Source organism: Pongo abelii, chromosome 6, assembly GCF_028885655.2.
Source record: "Pongo abelii isolate AG06213 chromosome 6, NHGRI_mPonAbe1-v2.0_pri, whole genome shotgun sequence".
NCBI classification, from domain to species: Eukaryota; Metazoa; Chordata; class Mammalia; order Primates; family Hominidae; genus Pongo; species Pongo abelii.
In genome coordinates, this window is record NC_071991.2 from 14990869 (window position 1) to 15015569 (window position 24701).

Consider the following 24701-nt stretch of genomic DNA (forward strand, 5'->3'; position numbering starts at 1 on the left):
TAAACGGCTAGTAAATGATCTTCTGAATCTCAGTATTATTGGAGACATCATAGAGACTGGATAAATATTATATCAAAAGTACTTTCCGGAATACTTCTAAGTATTTTATGAAATTTATTTTTTAAACCAGGGGTATCCAATCTTTTGGCCATATTGGAAGAAGAATTGTCTCGGGCCACACATGAAATACACTAACACTAAAAACAGTTGATCAGCTAAAAAAAAAAAAAAAAAAATCACACAAAAAACTCATAATGTTTTAAGAAACTTTACGAACTTGTGTTGGGCTGTTCAAAGCCGTCCTGGGCCGCAGGTTGGACAAGCTTGTAAACCCTAAGAAGTAACATGTTTCCAAGGTGGACTGGAGGGCTGTGGGTAAATGGATCATTAATGTATGCTCAAGGTTATTCCAAACTGCCTGTGAGACTGTGGCCTAGTCACCTCATTTTACTGTAGACCAATTCCTTTTTTTTTTTTTTGAGGTGGAGTTTCGCTCTTATCTCCCAGGCTGGAGTGCAATGGCTCCATCTCGGCTCACTGCAACCTCTGCCTCCCGGGTTCAAGCGATTCTCCTGCCTCAGCCTCTCGAGTAGCTGGGATTATAGGCATGCACCACCAAGCGTGGCTAATTTTTTTTTTTTTTTTTTTTTTTTTGGATTTTTAGTAGAGATAGGGTTTCTCCATGTTGGTCAGGCTGGTCTTGAACTTCTGACTTCAGGTGATCTGCTCGCCTCGGACTCCCAAAGTGCTGGGATTACAGGCGTGAGCCACCACGCCCGGCAGTGGACTGACTCTTAAACTTGTCTGAGTTTTCTAAAAATTTTGCTTACCTTACATTGTTATTTTTTATGACTTGTGTTTTAATGTACCTTTACTTTTTCTTACGAGTTTTTAGTACAGCGTAAGTCTTGTGTAATGAAACTTTGGTGAATTGAGGAAATCACATTTGTACTAAAATATTAATTTTTTTTGTAAAACATGAAAAACCATTTTTATTATTTTTTATTTTTATTTTTTGTAGAGACGAGGTCTCACCATGTTGCCCAGGCTGGTCTCGAACTCCTGGTCTCAAGTGATTGTCCTGCTGTGGCCTCTCAAAATGCTGAGATTTAGAGACGTGATCATCCCAGTCTGTAAATCCCACGCAGGCGCCCAGCCATGACAATCCATTCTCATCATACTTTAGTCTTAGTCATCTTGCTTTGGGCCCTGATTCCATTTTTTTCATTTTTTTCATTTTTTTTATTTTTTGAGACGGAGTCGCACTGTCTCCCAGGCTTGAGTGCAGTGGTGTGATCTTGGCTCACTGCAAGCTCCGCCTCCCGGGTTCACGCCATTCTCCTGCCTCAGCCTCCTAAGTAGCTAGGACTACAGGCGCCCGCCACCACTCCCAGCTAATTTTTTGTATTTTTAGTAGACACGGGTTTCACCGTGTTAGCCAGGCTGGTCTCGATTTCCTGACCTCGTGATCCGCCCACCTCGGCCTCCCAAAGTGCTGGGATTACAGGCGTGAACCGCTGCGCCCGGCCTCCAATTCCATTTTTATCCTCTCATGCTATACATTTTAAAAAGGAGACTAGATTTTTTTCTATATATAAGTATCTTATGGGTATGGGTTGATTGTCTCTGTTGCTTGCATATTGTTTTCCTGAACTACTGCCAACAGAGAGTATGAAGCCCGCTTGGAAAGGTACAGTGAGCGCATCTGGACATGCAAGAGTACTGGAAGCAGTCAGCTAACACACAAGGAAGCCTGGGAGGAGGAACAGGAGGTTGCTGAGCTGTGAGTAATGGAAGTATTGCTCTTTGCCACCATCTTCACATTGTTAGGAAAGGAGGGAGTATTAACCCTAAAGCAGTATGCGTATTTAAGTTTATGGGGCACAAATTAGACTATATTACGTTAGTGAACTGTATGGGTTTCTGGGTTCCTTTGCCTTATGGCATTTTGCAGTAGCAATATGGAATATTTAGTTATAGGTGTACTAGTTTAGGTATTTACCAGGCCTTTGAGTGTTCCTGCTCCATACTTTAACCTTTTAAGTACTCTGGTAATGTGGTTTATTCTTTTTTTCTTTTTCTTTTTTTGAGATGGAATCTCGCTCTCGCCCAGGCTGGAGTGCAGTGGCACGATCTCGGCTCACTGCAAGCTCCGCCTCCCGGGTTCAAGTGATTCTCCTGCCTCAGCCTCCCAAGTAGCTGGGACTACAGGTGCCCGCCACCACACCCGGATAATTTTTTGTAGTTTTAGTAGAGATGGGGTTTCACCATGTTAGCCAGGATGGTCTCAATCTCCTGACCTCTGGATCCTCCCACCTTGGCCTCCCAAAGTGCTGGTATTACAGGCGTGAGCCACCGCGCCCGGCCCTTATTCTTACTTTTATTTTTGAGATGGAGTCTCACTCTGTTGTCCAGGCTGGAATGCAGGGGCATGATTTCGCCCCACTGTAACCTCTACCTCCTGGGTTCAAGTGATTCTCGTGCCTCAGCCTCCTGAGTAGCTGGGTCTACAGGCGCTCACCACCACGACTGGCTAATTTTTGTGTTTTTAGTAGAGATGGGGTTTCACCATGTTAGCCAGGCTGGTCTCAAAGTCCTGACCTCAAGTGACCTGCTCATTTCGGCCTCCCAAAGTGCTGGGATTACAGGCATGAACCACGGCGCCCAACTGGGTATGATAATTAAATATATATATATTTTTGCTAGTTTAATAAGTGAAAAGCATTAAATCATTGCTGTCCTTTTGCAACGGCTCTGGTGTTCAAGTCATGTTTCCAACATGTTAACGCTTCCTGGTTTCCTTTTTTTTTAGAGGCACGGTTTTGCTCTGTTGCCCAGGCTGGAGTGCAGTGGTATGCTCGTAGCTCCTGGGATCAAGCCAGCCTCTTGCCTCAGCCTCTTACGTAGCTGGGACTCTAGGTGCATGCCACCTCACCCAGCTAATTATTTTAGTTTTTTATAGAGGCAGGGTCTCATTCTGTTGGCCAGGCTGGTCTCAAACTCCTGGGCTCAAGCAGTCCTCCCACCTGTGCCTTTCAAAGTGCTGGGACCCACTGTGTCCAGCAAACTGCATGGTTTTTTTAATCTTTGTATTCCCCAGTGCCTTATGTGTATTTGCTAAAGCAGTGTTGTTTTGCTGTGAACCTAAAACTCGTAAAATGTTAAGTTTTTTTTTTTTTTTTTTTTTTTTTGAGGCTGAGTCTCGCTCTGTTGCCCAGGCTGGAGTGCAATGGCGTGATCTTGGCTCACTGCAACCTTCGCTTCCCGTGTTCAAGCGATTCCCCTGCCTCAGCCTCCCGAGTAGCTGGTATTACAGGCATGTGCCACCACGCCCGGCTAATTCTTGTATTTTGAGTAGAGACAGGGTTTCGCCATGTTGGCCAGGCTGGCCTTGAACTCCTGACCTCAGGTGATCTGCCTGCCTTGGCCTCCCATAGTGCTGGGATTACAGGCATGAGCCACCATGCCCGGCCAAAAGTTAAGTCTTTTTTTTTTTTTTTTTTTTTTTTTGAGATGGAATCTCACTCTGTCGCCCAGGCTGGAGTGCAGTGGCTCAATCTCGGCTCACTGCAAGCTCTGCCTCCCGGGTTCATGCCATTCTCCTGCCTCAGCCTCCCAAGTAGCTGGGACTATAGGCGCCTGCCACCACGCCCGGCTAATTTTTTATATTTGTAGTAGAGATGGGGTTTCACCGTGTTAGCCAGGATGGTCTCGATCTCCTGACCACGTGATCCACCCGCCTCGGCCTCCCAAAGTGCTGGGAATACAGGTGTGAGCCACCACGCCCCGCCCAAAAGTTAAGTCTTAAAAGAGGTTAGGTGCAGTGGTGCATGCCTGTGGTCCCAGCTACCTGAGAGGTAGGAGGATTGTTCGAGCCCAGGAGGTGGAGGCTAGTGAGCTGTGATTGTGCCACTGCACTCCAGCCTTGGTGACAGAGCGAGAAATGTTTGAAATGTTTGGAAAAGAAAGAAAGAAATGTTTGAATTGACTTGAATTAAATCTCTGGATAAGTGTTTCTGTGTTTTCTTGATAACTAATTACATTTATTCAGTTTGAAGGAGGAGTTTCCTGCCTGGTATGAGAAGCTTGTTCTGGAAATGGTTCACCATAACACAGCCTCCTTAGAGAAGTTAGTAGATACTGCTTGGTTGGAGATCATGACCAAATATGCTGTGGGAGAAGAGTGTGACTTCGAGGTGAGTGCCTGTTCGTTTCTGATTTGACTTACCATCAGAATTAGAGCTGTCATCGTAGGTTACAGAACACATTTCTTGTGTAAAACTGTGTTATATTTAGTATTATATTTAATGTTAAGTATTAATACTTTATGTTAATACTTGTGTGTTTTTTTGGTTTTGTTTTTTTGAGACGGAGTCTCTGTCGCCAAGGCTGGAGTGCAGTGTGCAATCTTGGCTCACTGCAACCTCATTCTCCCGTGTTCAAGTGATTCTCCCACCTCAGCCTTCTGAGTAGCTGGGACTACAGGCGTACACCACCACGCCCGGCTAGTTTTTTGTATTTTTGGTAGAGACAGGGTTTCACCATTTTGGCCAGGCTGGTCTCGAACTCCTGACTTCAGATGATCCACCCACCTTGGCCTCCTATCAAGTATTATAAGGACTAAATTTTATTTTTATTTATTTGTTTAGAGATAGGGTTTCGTTCTGTCACAGAGTCTAGAGTGCAGTGGTGCAGTCATAGCTCACTGTATGTAGCCTTGGACTCCCTGGCTTAAGCCATCCGCCCACCTCAGCCTTCTGTGTAGCTGGGACTGCAGGCATGTGCCATCACTCGTGGCCTTGAACCAAATTTTAGAACCACATTCATCACTGAGAATGTTTTAGTATTGTAATAATTGCAACACTTTGTTGTACTAGTCTATCCTTGCTTTGTCTTTTTCATCCTTTTTTGATAATTTTGTTATTTTGTCTTTTTGGTTTTGATTTTTCTTTTCTTTTTTTATTTTTCGGAGACAGGGTCTTAGTCTGTCACCCATGCTGGAATAGTGCAGTTTCGCGATCTTGGCTCATTGCAGCCTCTACCTCCTGGGCTCAAGCAATCCTCTCATGTCACCCTCCACGTAGCTGGGACCACAGGTGTGCGCCACCATGCCTGACTAATTTTTTGTATATTTTGTAGAGACGGGATTTCCCCATGTTGCCCCAGCTGGTCTCTTAACTCCTATCAACTGTTCTCTTGTCTTGGCCTCCCAAAGTGCTGGGATTACAGGCATGAACCACTGTGCCCAGCCCATGCAATAACCATGCTAATCTTCTCCATATTATTCCAGTTTCATTATATGTGCTGACAAAGTGAGCACATAATTGTTACTATGTTTAAAAGACTTGCAGGCCGGGCACAGTGGCTCACACCTGTAATCCCAGCACTCTGGGAGGCCGAGGCAGGTGGATCATGAGTTCAGGAGATCGAGACCGTCCTGACTAACACGGTGAAACCCCATCTCTACTAAAAATATAAAAAATTAGCTGGGCGTGGTGGCGGGCTCCTGTAGACCCAGCTACTCGGGAGGCTGAGGCAGGATAATGGCATGAATCTGGGATGTGGAGGTTGCAGTGAGCCGAGATTGCGCCACTGCACTCCAGCCTGGGTGACAGAGCAAGACTCCATTTCAAAAAAAAAAAGACTTTAAGACTTTTTTTTTTTTTTGAGACCGAGTCTTGCTCTTGTCGCCCAGGCTGGAGTGCAGTGGCGTAATCTCGGCTCACTGCAACCTCCGCCTCCCTGGTTCAAGTGATTCTCCTGCCTCAGCCTCCCGAGTAGCTGGGACTACAGGTGCCCGCCACCATGCCCTGCTAATTTTGTATTTTTAGTAGAGATGAGTTCTCTCCATGTTGGTCAGGCTGGTCTTGAACTCTCGACCTCGGTTGATACGCCCACTTCAGCCTCCCAGAGTTGGGAGTATAGGCGTGAGCCACTGCGCCCGGCCTCAGACATGTTTAATCCAAGTTCTCGCTGTAATGAGAGTTGGACTTTTTCTACTTAAAAAAAATTTTTTTTTTTTCTTAAGATTGAGTCTCGCTCTGTTGCCTAGGCTGGAGTGCAGTGGCACGATCTCAGCTCACTGCAAGATCCGCCTCCCGGATTCACGCCATTCTCCTGCCTTAGCCTCCCGAGTAGCTGGGACTACAGGTTCCCACCACCACGCCCGGCTAATTTTTTTGTATTTTTAGTATAGATGAGGTTTCACTGTGTTAGCCAGGATGGTCTCAATCTCCAGACCTTGTGATCCGCCCATCTTGGCCTTCAAGTGCTGGGATTACAGGCATTATAAGCCAGCGCGCCCGGCCTTATTTGTATTTTAATTATCCAGTCAAAATAGCCAAAGGATAACTATTACAAAAGTGATAACACTAAAGCAATCCCTATAATCTTGTAACAGCTAAAAGTAAGATTCAGGAGAAAAAACTAAACAGTTGTTGACTATCTATCTGTATGTACTTGATACTGGGCTAATTGCTTTACATAATGTCTTGCAGAATTTGCACAGAAATCTTGAGGTGGTAGGCAGCCTTGTACATTTAAATGACATGTTGAGGTTGATACATACTAGTTATGAGTGCTTTCAGCCGTTATATAGCGAAATTGTAATAGTGGCCTGTAGTTCTCAAACTTTGGTGTAATACTTAAGCTACTGAAAGTGTGTTCTTGGCTGGGCATGGTGGCTCAGGCCTGTAGTACCAGCACTTTGGGAGACCAAGGTGGGCAGATCACCTGAGGTCAGGAGTTTGAGACCAGCCTGGCCAACATGGCGATACCCTGTCTCTCCAAGAAATACAAAAATTAGCCGGGTATGGTGGTGCATGCCTGTAGTCCCAGCTACTTGGGAGGCTGAAGTTGGAGAATTGCTTGAACTGTTTTTTTTTTTTTTCCTCTCAGGACAAGTGTTTAATTTGCTTCTCCATCGTGCTTGAACTGTTCTTCAGCCCATTCCTTGAGAGTTCAGAAGGTCTGGGATAGACCTAACATTTTTCAATTCTAACAATCTGCAGGGTGATAGTGATGCTGTCACATGAGGTACAACACTTTTAGTAGTACTGGCTTAAACAAGACAGACGTGGTTATCTCACGTAGTAAGTCTTAGATAGTTCCAAGTTTGGTATAGAGGCTGAATACTATTGTCAGGGACCTAGACTTTCTCTCTCTTTCTGTTCTGTTCTTCTCAGCGTGTTGAGTTCTGGTCCTTAGCTTTGCTGTCCCTTGAGTTGTGAAAAAACGTGACTGTATTCAGAGTGAGGGAATACTTATCAAAGCAGGCTAAGAAAATCTTTCCAGAAGCGTATCTGGAAAAATCTTTCTTGAAGCATAAAATAGAAAGCTCCACCCTTCATCTTTACATGTTATTGGCTGGACCTTGGCTTACATAACCACCCAGAGCTGCAGCGGGGGCTGAGAAAGAGAGTATCTTCCTTTGTATTTAAGTCTCAGAAGAGACAGGCTGGCAAGAGAGAAGAGGGAGGGAATAGCTTGGTAGCTAGCTCAGCAGCAGTTTGTGCTACAATAGCCAGTACTCGATGGGGCCAAGATTCATACCTGTCTCTCTGGTTTCAAAGTTCTTGTTCTTTCTTTGTTTCAGTAATTTACTCTGACTCCTTTCTGTCTCCTAGCTAGTTCTTTTTTATTTGTCATGTCTGGCAGTACTAGTGGGGTTTTTGTTTATTTGTGTTTTTTATTGAGACAGGGTCTTGTTGTGTCTTCCAGGCTGGAGTGCAGTGGTGTGATCATAGCTCACTGCAGTCTCAGCCTCCCAGGCTCAAGCAGTCCTCCCACCTCAGCCTCCCGAGTAGCTGGGGCTGTAGACACTCAAAACCATGCCTAGCTAAGTTTTTTTTTCTTTTGAGACAGAGTCTCGCTCTGTCGCCCAGGCTGGAGTCTGGTGGCGCGATCTCAGCTCACTGCAAGCTCCGTCTCCCGGGTTCACGCCATTCTCCTGCCTCAGTGTCCCAAGTAGCTGGGACTACAGGCGCCCATCACCATGCCTGGCTAATTTTTTTGTATTTTTAGTGGAGACGGGGTTTCACCGTATTAGCCAGGATGGTCTCGATCTCCTGACCTCGTGATCCACCTGCCTTGGCCTCCCAAAGTGCTGGGATTACAGATGTGAGCCACCGCCCCCGGCCGCCTAGCTAAGTTTTTTATTTTTTATAGAGAAACGGGGTCTTGCCATGTTGTCCAGGCTGGTTTCAGACTCCTGGACTCGCGTGATCCTCCCACCTTGGCCTGGCAAAATGCTGAGATTACAGGCATGAATCACTGTGGCTGACCATTAGTGGGTTCTAATCACATACTTTATATCAGTCAGTGTCCTGGCAGGAAACAGATGGCATACTCAAATGTAATTGAATTGAGTTTAATAAAGGGGCTGTTGACAGCAGACAGCAGTCTGATCAGGGTTAAGGAAAACTTAACAAGGAAAGGTTAAGTGCCTCATACCTATCAGTTGGGGAAGACTTTATCATTTCTAAACCCCAAGGAAGCAGAGGGAGGGAGTGGGTACAGGAACTAGGAAAGAGTAGCTGCTGTTGTTGAAGAGTATTTTGGTAGTGAGAGAAAACTGTAACTGTAACCATCCTCCTAGGGAGGCATTTGGAAATAAACACCCCAAGGATGCTTTACTTCCATCTCCTGGTTTTCTGCTGATGCTCCCTATGAACTGAACTCACCAGAATCTAGAGGGCAATGGGAGTCTTGGTGGAGGCTGTAAAGGTCAGCCTATTTAAGCATAGAGCCAGGTAGAGAAGGATGGAAATGGATTTGACATGGCAAAACAAAAATATTTTGCACACATCTGCAAGGTGAAAGAAGAAATGTTTGAGGAAAGATGGGCTGAACCCAGTGGCTCCTGCCTGTAATCCCAGTACTTCGGGAGGCTGAGGCGGGAGGTTGGCTTGAAGCTAGGAGTTTGAGACCAGCCTGGGCAACATAGGGAGACCCTGTTTCTACAAAAAATAATAAAAATTGGCTGTGCATGGTGGTGCATTTCTGTAGTCCCAGCTACTTGGAAGACTGAGGCAGGAGGATCGCTTGAACTCAGGAGTTCAAGGCTGCAGTGAGCTATGATCGCACCACTGTACTCCAGCCTGGGCAACATAGCAAGACTCTGTCTCAAAAACAAAAAAATGAGGAAAGGGAAGAGATACTAGGGAAGTATGTATGTCCATAAACATGAAAATATGTTTAAACTCATCAATAATGCAGGAAATCTAATCGAAACCATAGTGAGATAATGTATACACATCAGATTAATAAAGAAAAAAACTCGCTGCCAAGTTTTGACAGGGATGTGGAATTGCTTGTAGTGTAAATAGCACATCTATTTTGGAAAGCACTTGGCATTGCTGAATACAATTGGATATTATACATACCCTTTGACTAAGGATCTTTTCTTGAATATTTACCCTCAGTTTTGCCGCAGGAAATCTGTGTAAGTATATTAATAGAATTGTTCATAGTAGTCCAATGAGGAGATAACCCAAGTAGCCATCGGTAGTTGAATGGATAAACAAATTGTTAAGCCACAGAATACTCTATAGCAGAAAAAATGTGAACTTGAAAGAAGTCACAGAAGAATACAGTATGATTACGTTTATAGAAGGCTCAAAGCAGGTAAAACTAACTCAGAATGTTTGTTATCACTGTCAGGAGGAGAGGAGAGAGTTGTTTCCACCTGAGCGTAGGCTTACTGGGAGATCTGAGGTACTGTTAATATTCTTTTCTTTTTTGAGACAGGATCTGGCTCTGTCGCCTAGGCTGGAGTGCAGAGGCACAACCTTGGCTCACTGCAACCTCCACTTCCCAGGCTCGAGCCATCCTCCCACCTCAGTCTCCCAAGTAGCTGGGACTGTAGCTATAATGCCTGGCTAATTTTATTTTATTTTTCCCTCATCCCACAGTCCAAAGGCACTGGCTAATTTTTGTATTTTTTGTAGAGACGGGGTTTCGCCAAGTTGCTAAGGCTGTTGTTGAACTCCTGGGCTCAAGGGATCCTCCTGCTTTGGCCTCCCAAAGTGTTGGGATTATAGGTGTGAGCCACTGGGCCTGGCCACTATTAATGTTAAGTACTTTAACCGGTATGGTGGGTACACAGGTGTTCATTATTTATAAAAATGTTTTGCACTCTTAAGTGTGATAAAAAAATAAAAAGTAGATATGATGGACATTGGAAGGGTGCCACAAACATTGTCCCAATATAGAGGGGTTTATCCCAGATATTTATTGATGACTGGCTATGTAGAGAGCATGTTTTGGGTGCTGGAAAAACAGTAGTGACCAAAATCCACAGTTGTTTCTGTGTGTTTAACATTGGTGATGAGGCCAGGTGCGGTGGCTCACACCTGTAATCCCAGCACTTCGGGAGGCCGAGGCAGGCAGATCATGAGGTCAGGAGTTCAAGACCAGCCTGGCCAACATAGTGAAACCCCGTCTCTACTAAAAATACAAAAATTAGCCAGGCATGGTGGCGCGTGCCTGTAGTCCCAGCTACTTGGGAGGCTGAGGCAGGAGAATCGCTTGAACCCAGGAGGTGGAGGTTGTAGTGAGCCAAGATCGCACCACCGCACTCCAACCTAGGCGACAGAGCGAGATTCCATCTCAAAAAAAAAAAAATTGGTGATGAGAACTATGAAAGAAAAGCACAGAATATTTATTAAAGTTTATAATCAGGGGAATCTAGCTTAGAACCAGAATTGGTGTTGATCCAGTAAAGCTCCTCTGAGGAGGCAACATTTAAGGTGAAGCCTGTAGGTTGAGTAGGATATATCCATGGGAGAAGGGGGCATTGAGTATTTCAGGGAGAGAGAACAGGGTGTGTGAAGGCCTTTAGGCAAAAGGGAACTTGATGGTCAGGAACGGGGTTTCTCAACGTTGGCATTACAAACTTTAGGACAGATGATTCTAGTGGGTGCTGTCCTGTGCATTGTAGGGTATTTAGCAGCATACCTGGCCTCTACCCACTAGATGCCAGTAGCACCCTCTCAGTTGTGAAAATCAGACACTGCCGTATGTCTTGGGGAAGGGAAAAGAGGTATGACAGAATTACCCCGTACTGTACTGGGAAAACCATTGTACTGGAAGAACAGAGAAAAATCAGTGTGGTTAGACTATATAAGGAGGGAGGATGGTGGGAATGGTAGTATCAGGTAGCCAAGGGCTAGATCTTGTACAGGTCCTCAAAGGTTAGGTCATGGTTTGAACTCTTGTTTTTGTTTTTGTTTTGTTTTGTTTTGAGGCAGAGTTTCATTCTTGTTGCCCAGGCTAGAGTGCAATGGCGCGATCTTGGCTCACTGCAACCTCCGCATCCCAGGTTCAAGCGATTCTCCTGTCTCAGCCTCCCGAGCAGCTGGGATTACAGGCATGCACCACCACACCCAGCTAATTTTGTATTTTTAGTAGAGACGGGGTTTCTCCATGTTGGTCAGGCTGGTCTCGAACTCCCGACCTCAGGTGATCCGCCTGCCTGGGCCTCCCAAAGCGCTGGAATTACAGGTGTGAGCCACTGCGCCCGGCCTTGAACTCTGTTGTTTTTGGTTTTGGATTTATCATAAGGCTAGCTTTGCAAAAATGGTTTGAACTCTGTTTTTTTTTTTTTTTTTTTTTAATAAACAGAGTTTTGCTCGTTGCCCAGGCTGGAGTGCAATGGCGCAATCTCGGCTCACTGCACCCTCCGCCTCCTGGGTTCAAGTGATTCTCCTGCCTCAGCTTCCTGAATAGCTGGGATTACAGGTGCCTGCCACCATGCCCAGCTACTTTTTGTATTTTTAGTAGAGACGGAGTTTCACCATGTTGGACAGGCTGGTCTCAAACTCCTGACTTCAGGTGACCCACCCACTTCGGCCTCCCAAAGTGCTGGGATTACAGGCATGAGCCACTGTGCCCGGCTTGGTTTGAACTCTTAATGAGCATTGGAAAATCTTTGTAGAGTTTTTTTATTTTTATTTTTATTTTGTGAGATAAGGTCTCGCTGTGTTGCCTAAGCTTGAGTGTGGTGCCTGATCATAACTCACTTCATCTTCAACGTCCCAGGCTCAAGTGATCCTCTTACCTTAGCCTCCCTAGTAGCTGGAATCACTGGCATACACCACATCCTCGCCTGGCAAATTTTTTTGTATTTTTTGTAGAGATGAGGTTTCACTGTGTTACTCAGGCTGGTCTTGAACTCCTGGGCTCAAGCAGTCCACCCACCTTGGCCTCCCAAAGTGCTGAGACTACAGCCATGAGCCACCATGCCTGGCCAGTGTTTTTGTTTTCTTAACAGTATTTTTTGAAGAGCAGTTTTTAGTTTTGTTGAGGCTGAATAGAAAAGCAAATAAACCTTAAATATATCTATAATTATATTAAACATAAGTAATCTAAACATTTCAGTTAAAGGGTAGACATTGACCAGGTGTGGTGTGTGCCTGTAGTCCCAGCTACTTAGGAGGCTGAGGCGAGAGAATTGCTTGAGCCCAGAAGTTCAAGGCCAGACTCGGCAACATAACAAAAATCTCGTTTCTTTAAAACAATAAAAGAACAGTAGAAATACTCATTTTGGGCAGAAAAAGCAAGACCAAATGGTATTGCTGTGTATAAGAGAGAAACACATAGAATAAAAGTGAAAGAATGGAAAAATACATGCCATGTTAACATAAGTCAAAAGAAATCTGAAGGGGCTATGTATCAGAGGTTAGATTTCAGATTAAAGAATATAACCAGGGATAAAGAAGTAGCAAGTCATTTTACAATGAAAAAAATGAGTCAGTTAGTCAAGAGGACATAGAAGTGGTTTGCACCCCTCTAATCCCCCAAGATAGGGTCTCACCCTGTCACCCAGGCAGGAGTGTGGTGGCACTGTCGTAGCTTACTGCAGCCTCAAAAACCTGGGCTCAAGCGATTTTCCTGCCTCAGCCTCCTCAGTAGTTAAGACTATGGGAACACACCATCACGCTTGGCTAATTTTATTTTATTTTGTAAAGATGGGGTCTCCCTGTATTGCCCAGGCTAGCCTCAAATTCCTGGGTCTGGCCGGGCATGGTGGCTCATGCCTGTAATCCTGGCCCTACACAATTGATTTTTGACAGAGGCGGAAAGGTAATTAAGTGGAGAAAGGTGTTATTTCAACAAATGGTTCTGGAACATTTGGATATCCATATACAGTTGATTTCTTTTTTTTTTAAATGTAGGCCAGGCACGGTGGCTCATGCCTATAATCCCAGCCCTCTGGGAGGCTGAGACAAGCAGATCACTTGAGGTCAGGAGTTTGAGATCAGCCTGGCCAACATGGTGAAACCTTGTCTCTACTAAAAATACAAAAATTAGCCTGGCATAATGGTGCGTGCCTATAGTCCCAGCTACTCCGGAGGCTGAGGCAGGTTAGAATGGCTTGAACACAGGAAGCGGAGGTTGCAGTGAGCCGAGATCATGCCACTGCACTTCAGCTTGGGTGACAGAGAGAGACTGTGTCTCAAAAAATAAATAAATAAATAAATAATAAGTAAATACATACAAAAATGTAAATTCTTGAACTGTATTCACATATTTTAGGCTGGTACAGTGATTGCCCTTTGGCCTTGTATATTGGCATTTTACATGAATCATGAACCTAGATTGTGATCATTTCATTTTTTTAGGGTGTCATATTTCAACCTAGAAGTCTAAGAAAAAAAGTTGGAAACAGTTCATTGTACTTGGACACTTTACTGTTTCAATCACTTTTTGTTAGTTGAGGAGGCATGTATATTGGTTGATATATTCTAAACATCTTCAGGTTTCTGGCTCTTATTTATTATCTCTGATTTTCTCTACTACCTCCTTTATAGGTTGGGAAGGAGAAAATGCTCAAGGTGAAGATTGTGAAGATTCATCCTTTGGAGAAAGTGGATGAAGAGGCCACTGAGAAGAAATCCGATAGTGCCTGTGATTCTCCATCAAGTGACAAAGAGAATTCCAGTCAGATTGCTCAGGACCATCAGAAGAAGGAGACAGTTGTGAAAGAAGATGAAGGAAGGAGAGAGAGTATTAGTATGTTTGATATTAGCTTTCCTTGTGCTTTATGAGATCCTGTTTATTTTATTATGAACACATCTTTTAGGGTTCTCTAGCAACTAAATGTGTGATTTTTTATGTATACATGATTTTGTTCATTTATGATTCATAGAACAACTAAAATGTCCACAACATGAAAGACTTGAATATCCCTAGATAATTAAGACCATCGGGAAGTCGTTTCCTCTAATTGCTTAGAAAGCTCTATGTAGGGCCGGGTGCTGTGGCTCATGCCTGTAATCCCAGCACTTTGGGAGGCTGAGGAGAGCAGATCATCTGAGGTCAAGAATTTGAGACCAGCCTGGTCAACATGGTGAAACCCCGTCTCTACTAAAAATACAAAAATTAGTGGGTTGTGGTGGTGGGTGCCTGTAATCCCAGCTACTCGGGAAGCTGAGGCAGGAGAATCGCTTGAACCCAGAAGGTGGAGTTTGTGGTGAACTGAGATCGCACCATTGCACTCTAGCCTGTTGTGGCAGGGCCACAAGAGCAAAACTCCATCTCAAAAAAAAAAACAAAAAACACAAAAGCTGTGTGCACATTGCTAGCTACTCAAGATGGCAAGGAAAGTCTGCTTTCCTTTCGTCTTGAAGTGGAAATGTGTATTTATGTGTTGGGGGGTGATCAAGGTAGAAGAGCAAATTCTAACCGTGATCTTCACATAAGCCAATGTGATGGTTTTAGGTACAGCTCACCCTTGAACAACACAGGTTTGAACTGCACAGGTCCACGTATGAATGGAATTTTTCTTTTTCTTTTTTTATGGCACTTATCCATCTCTCAGTATTTTTTCAATGAATGTATTGGAAAATTCTTTGGAGGCTTGTGACAGTTTGAAGAAACTCAGATGAACTAAATATAGTAAAAAAGGAACAAAGAGTTAGGTATGTCATAAATGTATAAAATACATGTAGATACTAGTCTGTTTTATCATTTGCTACCATAAAATATACACAGAAATCTATTATAAAAAGTTAAAATTTATCAAAACTTACACAAACAGACCATACATGGCACCATTCTCAGTCAAGAAAAATATGAAGATTCAGTATTAAATAATAACAGAATAAAATGAACTGTAGTACGTACTATACTACTGTAATCATTTCCTAATGACCTCTTGTTGCTGTTGAAGTGACCTCAGTCATTTTATGTGTTGCTAGTTCATCTCTCTAGTAAATTGCTAATTGTCCTAGTGTCCTTTTTTGGCTTTTCACAGATAAGGTCTTGCTTTGTCACCCAGGCTGGAGTGCAGTGGCATGATCATGGCTCACTGCAGCCTCGACATTCCTGGCCGAAGCGATCCTCCCACCTCAGCTTCCCAAGTAGCTGGGACTGTAGGCATGCACCACCACACCCAGCTAATTTTTGTAGGTTTTTTTTTTTTTTTTTTTTTTGTAGAGGTCAGTTCTCACGATGTTGTTCAGGCTGGTCTTGTACTCTTGAGTTGAAGCGATCCTCCTGCCTTGACCTCTTTTTTTTTGAAACAGGGTCTTACTCTGTTGCCCCCAGGCTGGAGTGGAGTGTTGTGATCACAGCTTAGTGCAGCCTGGACCTCCTTGCGGCCTCAGCCTCGTGCTGAATTACAGGCATAACGCACTGTGCCTGGCTGTATACACAGGTTTTTGACTGCGAGAGGAGGAGGTCACAGCCCTAACCCCCATGCTGTTCAAGGGTCAATTGCACTTTTTTCTCTCCATAATCTGTAATCTAAGTCCCTCTCACATGGGAGCAGGTAAAATCCTGAAACTATGGTGTCCTAGGGACCTGGAGACTCTAACAATAATGTTTTTAAAGTTGAAGAATTGAGATTTGGCTCGCTGGGAAGACCGTTCAGCCTCTGAAGCCTTCATTAATAAATAATTTGACTGGACTTGATTATTGTTATCTCCAAAAATGTAGGTGCACCAAGTGTTTGGTGTGTATTGGTCTCCCTCCGCATGAGTGTTAGAGGATCAAATAATGTTAGCTCACTGTTTAACTGGTACAGACTTTGCATTAGAATGTGATGTTGTCTGTCTCCCATTCTGTTTTGTGTCTCTAGATGTTTTGGATCTGTGCAGATGGTTTTTGAGGTACTTTCTTAATGTAGTTTGAAGCAAACTTCTGAGAGTGTCATTATAGTTGGTCCATCCCAAGTTGTTGATACTTCAGTTTTGTTTTCTCCCGTATTGTGAATGCTAACGTCTGTGTTTTCCAGTTTCCCTCTTCTTTTTGATATTGAAGTTTTGTAATAAGGGCATTACTTGCAATTCCTTGAGGTTGAGAAGTGTTTTGGTTAGGAATATTCTCTCTGCTTTCCGAACATCAGTTTTATTGTGGTCTTACTTCTGCCTCTATATTCCTGAAATAGTTCCTATTAAGTTTACAAGTGTCCTCTTAATTGTCAAAAGCAGAGATTTCTTCTTGGCCTGTGTTTGACTCTTCTGTTATATTTATTAATATTTATTTATTTTTTAACGTTTAAGTTCAAGGGTAGAAGTGCAGGGTTGTTGCATAGGTAAGCTTGTGTCATAGGGCTTGGTTGCATAGATTATTTCATCACCCAAGTGTTAAGCCTAGTACCCATTAGTTGTTTTTCTTTAAAAGGCCCAAGTGTGTGTTGTTCCTCTCTGTGTGTCCATGTGTTCTCATCATTTAGCTCCCACTTACAAGTGAGAACATGCAGTATTTGGTTTTCTGTTCCTGTGTTAGTTTGCAAGGATAATAGCCTCCAGCTTCATTCATGTCCCTGCAAAGGACATGATCTCATTCTTTTTTTATGGCTGCATAGTATTCCATGGTGTATGTGTACCACATTTTCTTTCTTGTGTCCATTGTTGACATTTAGGTTGATTCCATGTCTTTGCTATTGTGAATAGTGCTGCATCTGTTACATTTAATACTGTTGGTCACTCATATCTCTTAGCTTGATACCACTGTCTCCTAATGCTCCAGCTATTCCGTTTCTTTACTTCCTTCCTTCCCTGCCATTCCTTTGACTTTTTCCATAGGATTCTATTCTTTGCCTTCTGTTTTTCAGTTTGCATAGTGTAATGTTATATGCTATTCGTGCCACAGTTTGAATTCTTAACTATATGTAGCCTGGTGATTTCCAAGCCTGGGTCAGACTTTTAACTGTAGACTTGATCTTTACTTGCCTGTCCTATATGCAATTTATTTATTTATTTATTTATTTTTGAGACGGAGTCTCACTCTGTCACCCAGGCTGGAGTGCAGTGGCACGATCTTGGCTCACTGCAACCTTCGCCTCATGAGTTCAAGTGATTCTCCTGCTTCAGCCTCCCCAGTAGCTGGGACTATGGGAGCACGCTACCACGACCAGCTAATTTTGTATTTTTAGTAGAGACGGGGTTTCACCGTGCTGGCCAGGCTGGTCTTGAACTCTGGGCCTCAGGTGATCTGCCCACCTTGGCCTCCCAAAGTGCTGGAATTACAGGCGTGAGTCACCACGCCTGATCCCTCCTTTATGCAGTTTAGATTCAACATGTGTAAAGCTGAATTGACCTCACTCTTGTATCCCAAGGCAGGTAAACAAGAATTGTTCTCTCATTCTTTTACTTGGCTCACTGTCCATCCACCTAGTGTCTAAGGCAGAAAAGTTAAAATACCTTTAACATTTTCATGTCTAGTTGGTAACGAACTGAAAGAATTTTGACTCTCTTTCCTTCTGTATTACAGTTACATTAGTTCAGATGTTTGTTTATTTTTGAGACAGGGTCTTGCTCTGTTGTCCAGGCTGGAGTGCAGTGGTGTGGTCATAGCTTATTGCAGCCTCAACCTCCCAGGCTCAAGTGATCCTCCTGCCTCAGCCTCCTGAGTAGCTGGGACCACACGTGTGCATCACCACACCTGGCTAATTTTTTTTGTTTGTTTGTTTAGAGACAGGGTCTCACCATGTGGCTGAGGCTTGATTTAAACTCCTGGGCTCAAGCAGTCTCCCCACCTCAGCCTCCCAGAATTCTGGGATTACATGTGTGAGCCTGTGTGCCCAGCCTCATTCAGATGTTTAGCATTGTATCTTCCAATTTCCTTATCTTCAGTATCAACTTTCCATTTTATATTCGTCTTTTTTTTTTTTTTTGAGACGGAGTCTCGCTCTGTTGCCCAGGCTGGAGTGCAGTGGCATGATCTCGGCTCACTGCAACCTCCACCTCCCAGGTTCAAGCAATTCTCCTGCCTCAGCCTCCCGAGTAGCTGGGATTACAGGCGCGTGCCACCATGCCCAGCTAGTTTTTTCTATTTTTCGTAGAGACAGAGTTTCACCATGCTGGCCAGGCTGGTCTCGAATTCTTGAGCTCAAGTGATCCTCCTGCCTCGGCCCCTCACAGTGCTGGGATTACAGGCATGAGCCACTGTGATGGGCCCCATTTTATATTGATCTTTCCAAAATGCACCATAGTTAGTTATAGCCACAGTCTGTCATTGGTTCTTTAGTGCTAGCAGGACAAATTCTAATCTTTTTAAATGGTATACAAGGCCCTTTCTAATATGGCCCTGGCTTACCTTTTTGAATTTTTTTGACTCTAGTATACATCATATTTAACCACACCTCATTGCTTGCAATCTCTGAACAGGTTATATTCTTTTTTGGTCGTATTCTCTCTTTTTTTAATTTTTTTTATTTGGAGACAGGGTTTCACTCTGTCTCCTAGCGTGGAGTGCAGTCGCAAGATCAGGGCTCACTGCAGCCCTGACCTCCCAGGCTCAAGCCATCCTACCCCAGCCGCCCAAGTTGCTGTGACTACAGGCATGTGCCACCACACCTGGCTAATTTTTTGTATTTTTTATAGAGACAGGGTTTCACCATGTTGCCCAGGCCGGTCTCGAACTCCTGGACTCAGGGGATCTGCCTACCTTGGCCTCCCAAAGTGCTGGGATTACAGGCGTGAACTACCTACCACACCTGGCCCAAGTCATATTCTTACTCATCTTTCTACCTACCATCCAGACTAAGTTAGATATTCCTTCTCTGTATTCTCATAGTGTTTTTCTTTTCTTTTTTTTCTTTTTTTTTTTTGAGACAGAGTCTTGCTTTGTTGCCCAGGCTGGAGTGCAATGGCGTGATCTTGGCTCACTGCAACCTCTGCCTCCCGGGTTCAAGTGATTCTCCTGCCTCAGCCTCCCGAGTAGCTGGGATTTTAGGGATGCACCACCAAGCCTGGCTAATTTTGTATTTTTAGTAGAGATGGAGTTTCTCCATGTTGGTCAGGCTGGTCTCGAACTCCCGACCTCAGGTGATCCGCCTGCCTCAGCCTCCCAGAGTGCTGGGATTACAGGCGTGAGCCACTGCTCCCAGCCTGTCATAGTGTTTTCCTTTACCAACTTCTATTACACTGTTTACTACGTTGTAGTTATTTATACTATATTGTAGTTATTTACTTGCTGACTCTTCTCATAGACTTTAGCTCCTTGAAGTTAAGGACATTATGATTCATTTTTGTACTGCATCACCCAGTGTCTAGTGAAGAGCAGACGTTCAGTTAAGACTTGTTAATGAATGAATGAAAAGGATTAAAATAATTATGTTTTTCACTAATTTTCTATGATTTGACTAGATGACAGAGCACGCAGATCGCCACGAAAACTTCCTACTTCATTAAAAAAAGGAGAAAGGAAATGGGCTCCTCCAAAATTTCTGCCTCACAAATATGATGTGAAACTACAAAATGAAGATAAGGTTAGTTGACACTTTACTTTTTACATGTGATAGATGTTCTTTAAGAAAATATCATAGGGTTGCTTTTGTTGGAGAAAATGTGCTAAAGAAAAATGTAAATGAATGTACGGCAGATTCTGAGTGGTTTTGTAGTTACTTACAGTAATTAATGACTCAAGTTAATGTAAATTATATTTTCTTTCCTAGAAGATACCATGCTTTTCCTCTTTTTTATAGGAATTACCAGAGTGTAAGTAATTTACATTTGAGCTTGAAATTCAGTTTGAAAATTAAGAATCTGTTCCCAGCAGTTATGGACTTTCCAAGGAAATCACTCTTCCCAGTTAAAAGTGGAGCAGTCAGGCCAGGCGTGGTGGCTCACGCCTGTAATCCCAGTACTTTGGGAGGCCGAGTCAGGCAGATCACGAGGTCAGGAGATCAAGACCTTCCCGGCTAACATGGTGAAACCCCGTCTCTACTAAAAATACAAAAAATTAGGCGGGCATGGTGGCGGGCACATGTAGTCCCAGCTACTCAGGAGGCTGAGGCAGGAGAATGGCATGAACCTGGGAGGCGGAGCTTGCAGTGAGCGGAGATCACACCACTGCACTCCAGCCTGGGCGACAGAGCAAGACTCCTTCTCAAAAAACAAAACAAAACAAAATTAGCCAGGCATGGTGGCAGGTGCCTATAATCCCAGCTACTCAGGAGGCGGAGGCAGGAGACTCTCTTGAACCTGGAAGGCGGAGGTTGCAGTGAGTTGAGATTGCGCCTCTGCACTCCAGCCTGGGCAACAGAGGCGAGACTCCGTCTCAAAAAAAAAAAAAAAAAGTGTTTTGCTGATTGGAACTTAGATTCTAAGAAATATGGAATGTTATTTTTCGGGTATTCTTGCACCACCTGTATGTGTAGAATCTTAGAAAGGTGGATTAGGAGACTGGGTGTGGAAGGCAGTGCACATTTGTCTTCAGGTGTAACCATTTTACAGAAGAAACAGCTAAGACCTGAGAAGTTTAATAACTGTCAAAATTCTTGATTCAGTAAATGAAAATAGGAAGGATTGTAACCCAGATCTTTTGCTTCTTTATTTACATTGTTTTGTTCCTACCTCAGAATGCTGACAAGTCCGATCCCATTCTGACTGTTGGTATTATGGTTTGTGATCAGAAGCCTTGGCTGGGTTGTTAGGATTTTTTTTTTCTTTTCTTTTTTTGAGACGGAGTTTTGCTCTTGTTGCCCAGGCTGGAGTGCAATGGTGCAATCTCGGCTCACTGCATCCTCTGCCTCCTGGGTTCAAGTGATTCTCCAGCCTCAGCCTCCCAAGTAGCTAGGATTACAGGCATGCATCAGCATGCCTGACTAATTTTGTGTTTTTTGTAGAGGCAGTTTCACCACGTTGGTCAGGCTGATCTCAAACTCCTGACCTCAGGTGGTCTACCCCCCTTGGCCTCCCAAAATGCTGGGATTACAAGCATGATCCACCGCGCCCGGCCTAGGTGGTTGTTTTGTGTTTTTGTCTTTTTTGAGACAGAGTCTTGTTCTGTCGCTTAGGTGGGAGTACAATGGCACGGTCTCGGCTCACTACAGCCTCTGCCTCTCGGGTTCAAGCAATTCTCCTGCCTCAGCCTCACGAGTAGCTGGGATTACAGGCGCCTGCCACCATGCCCGGCTAAATTTTGTATTTTTAGTACATACGGGATTTCACTATGTTGGCCAGACTGGTCTTGAACTCCTGACCTTGTGATCCGCCTGCCTCGGCTTCCCAAAGTACTGGGATTACAGGCATGAGCCACCGCGCCTGGCCAGGATTTTTTTTATATTTGAATATTGGATATTGTTAAATAAAATTTTTCACAGAGTTTCTTCTCATTCAGCAAGGTAGCTTATTAAGACATGCCTAGTTTTAGGCCAGGCACGGTGGCTCATGCCTGTAATCCCAGCACTTTGAGAGGCCAAGGCGGGTGGGTCACCTGAGGTCGGGAGTTCGAGACCAGCCTGACCAACATGGAGAAACCCTGTCTCTACTAAAAATACAAAATTAGCCGGGCGTGGTGGCACATGCCTGTAATCCCAGCTACTAGGGAGGCTGAGGCAGGAGAATAGCTTGAACCAGGGAGGCGGAGGTTGCAGTGAGCAGAGATTGTGCCATTGCACTCCAGCCTGGACAACAAGAGTGAAACTCCATCTCAAAAAAAAAAAAAAAAATGCTTAGTTTTAACCACTTCCCTAAGTATCACTTGTATTCTTATTGATGAGTATAAGTATTTTGTTCACAAATAGTAAGTATTGGTTACAGGAAGAAAGAAAATGCAAATAAGAAAGAGATAGTATCTGATGTCCTGCTCAGAGATAATTGGTGAATATGGATTTAGTAAATGGTAGGTAGCTCCTACGTGACTTTTTAAAAAAAATTTTTTTGTATTCCTTCCTTCTTCCTGCTATTGACTTTTAAAAGTAGAACTATTCTGTCTATATTATTTTATAACTTAATTTTTTCATTTATTGTGTGCTAAGCATCTGTAATGTCATTAAATTTTCTTCCAAAACAGTGTTCTCAGATTTTAATGTGTGTGATAGTCACCAGGGGAGGTGATTAGACATGTTGATTCCTAACCTCTACTGCCAGAGTCATAAGATTCATTAAGTGTGTGGTGAGGCCCAACCATCTGCATTTTAATAGCACCCTAGATGATTCTGATGAATTTTTCTGGATTGAGAAAGTTTTTTCATAGGACTGCTGTGTCCATTATATATACATATTTTCATTTAACAAATCCCTTATTGGTGTACCTTTAGGTAATAACTCTCAACCCCTTCCTCACTTTTTTGCTATTACAAGCATTGGATGACGACTTTGTCCATTTACTTCCTAAGATAAATTCTTAACGAGAGGAATTGCTGAAAGGGTATACATTTTTTTAGAAAACTTTGATACATATTGACATATTGCCTAAGGATATTTTTAAATTGACATTCTGTCTCTGAAAATTATTCTCCGTTTTCTCTCTCTCAGGTAGGGTCTCACTCTGTTGCCCAGGCTAGAGTGCATTGGTGTGACCATAGCTCACTATAGCCTCGAACTCCTGGGTTCAAGTAATTCCCCTGCTTCAGCCTCCCAAATAGCTAGGACTATTGGCATATTTTGATTTTTGGACACAGAGGGTCTTGTTATATTGCCCAGGTTGATCTCTAACTCCTGGCCTCAAACAATCTTTATACCTTGGCCTCCTGAGTTGATGAGATTACAGGTGTAAGATACCATCCCTGGCCTATATTTTTTTCTTTCTAATTTGTAGCCCTGTTGATATAGATGGAATTTTGATTTTTCTGGAGAGAACGTATATTGCTTGTTCTCATTTGGGTAATTACTTTTTACCCCAGTGGTGAGTTATTTGTTTCTTTTTAACCTAGATCATCAGTAACGTGCCAGCAGACAGCTTGATTCGTACAGAGCGCCCACCAAATAAGGAGATAGTTCGATACTTTATACGGCATAATGCATTACGAGCTGGTACTGGTGAAAATGCACCTTGGGTCGTAGAAGATGAATTGGTGAAGAAATACTCCCTGCCCAGCAAGTTCAGTGACTTTTTACTTGATCCATACAAGGTAAGGTCACTGTTAATTTTTGGACAGCTGGATAAAGCATCATTATTTCTCTGATGGCTCCAGTATATTTATATTTATAGCAGGTTTTGAACTCTAACATCAGATAATGAATTAAAAATTTTTCAGGTATATCTGTTTCATACAGGTTGTTATGTGAGGTTGGTAGGGGAGAGGCCACATTTAATATCTTCCCCAGTTCAATTTATTTTTTATTATGCTAGCATAATTTTGAAAATCTATATACATGTGCTTTTGTGCCTCAGACCCTTTTTGGAATGAGATATGGTATAAATACAAAAAGTATTTTGTTAACCAGTTACTAAGAATGAAAACTGATTTTGCATGTCGGACAAGATGATCACATACAGTGGCAGCCTTGAAAAGAACCTGGAATGAGGAGCACTATGTGTGATAGACTAGTGGAAAACCTAGTATTTTCCTCTTGAAGAGTAAATTTTTTGTTTTTTGTTTTGTTTTGTTTTGTTTTGTTTTTGAGGTGAAGTCTCTCTCTGTCACCCAGGCTGGAGTGCTGTAGTGCGATCTTGGCTCACTGCAACCTCCTTCTCCTTCTTCTCAGCCTCCTGAGTAGCTGGGATTACAGGCACATGCCACCACACCTGGCTAATTTTTCTATTTTTAGTAGAGATGGGGTTTCGCCATGTTGGCCAGGCTGGTCTTGAGCTCCTGACCTCAAGTGATCCGCCTGCCTCGGCCTCCCAAAGTTCTGGGATTACAGATGTGAGCCACCACACCCGGCCGAGAAGGAGTAATTTTTAAAATCATCTCTTTTGATTTTCAAAATATTTTTATGAAGTTATATGGTACATATATATATATTTCACTTTACAGATGGAGAAACTGAGGCCTAGTCTAATCAGAACCAACAGAAAGTGATGACAAGACTTAAGACACTGGCCTAGGATTTCTGATTTTCTTTTCCACTTCAAGCTTTACCTGTTAAGGTGTTTTTTTAAATGTAGGTTTTGAAAGTACTTAATGCTTCTTTCATTGGTAAATATAACACAGCATACTGGCTGATAATTTTCATCTTGGTCTCTGGGCCAGAGTAGAACCAGAAAAGGGCTCTTGATCCATTAAAACTAGGTCACATTTCCAGGATTTCTTTTTTTCCCATTTCATTTAATTATGAAAATATAAAGACATCTGAAGTCATAACTAAATTTGCTCAATTATCTTAAGTTGATTATGGTGACAGAAGCATACTGAAAAATAATTTTATTTCTCCAAAACATTAGTAAAGACCTCCAGTCATGGTTTTAGCACTTAGCAGATTTTCTTATTCTAGACCAGCAACATAAGTGGTGTCTTCTGTTATGCTCTTTAAATTATTATTATTTGCTTAAAAGGAAAAATTTAGAAAGTAATTGGCTTTTTC

At 43.2% G+C, this 24701-nt stretch overlaps 1 protein-coding gene across 2 annotated transcripts in view; it reads left to right on the top strand.

The window, feature by feature from the left end:
- Nucleotides 1-24701, top strand: part of BAZ1B (bromodomain adjacent to zinc finger domain 1B) — an 82318-nt gene that overhangs the window by 10123 nt on the left and 47494 nt on the right. For both annotated transcript variants that reach the window (XM_054560416.2, XM_009242720.4), the window contains exons 2-6: nt 1667-1783; nt 4052-4196; nt 13812-14013; nt 19596-19717; nt 23108-23305. In XM_054560416.2, the coding sequence (XP_054416391.1) occupies nt 1667-1783; nt 4052-4196; nt 13812-14013; nt 19596-19717; nt 23108-23305 (784 nt within the window). The remainder of the gene's footprint in view (nt 1-1666; nt 1784-4051; nt 4197-13811; nt 14014-19595; nt 19718-23107; nt 23306-24701) is intronic.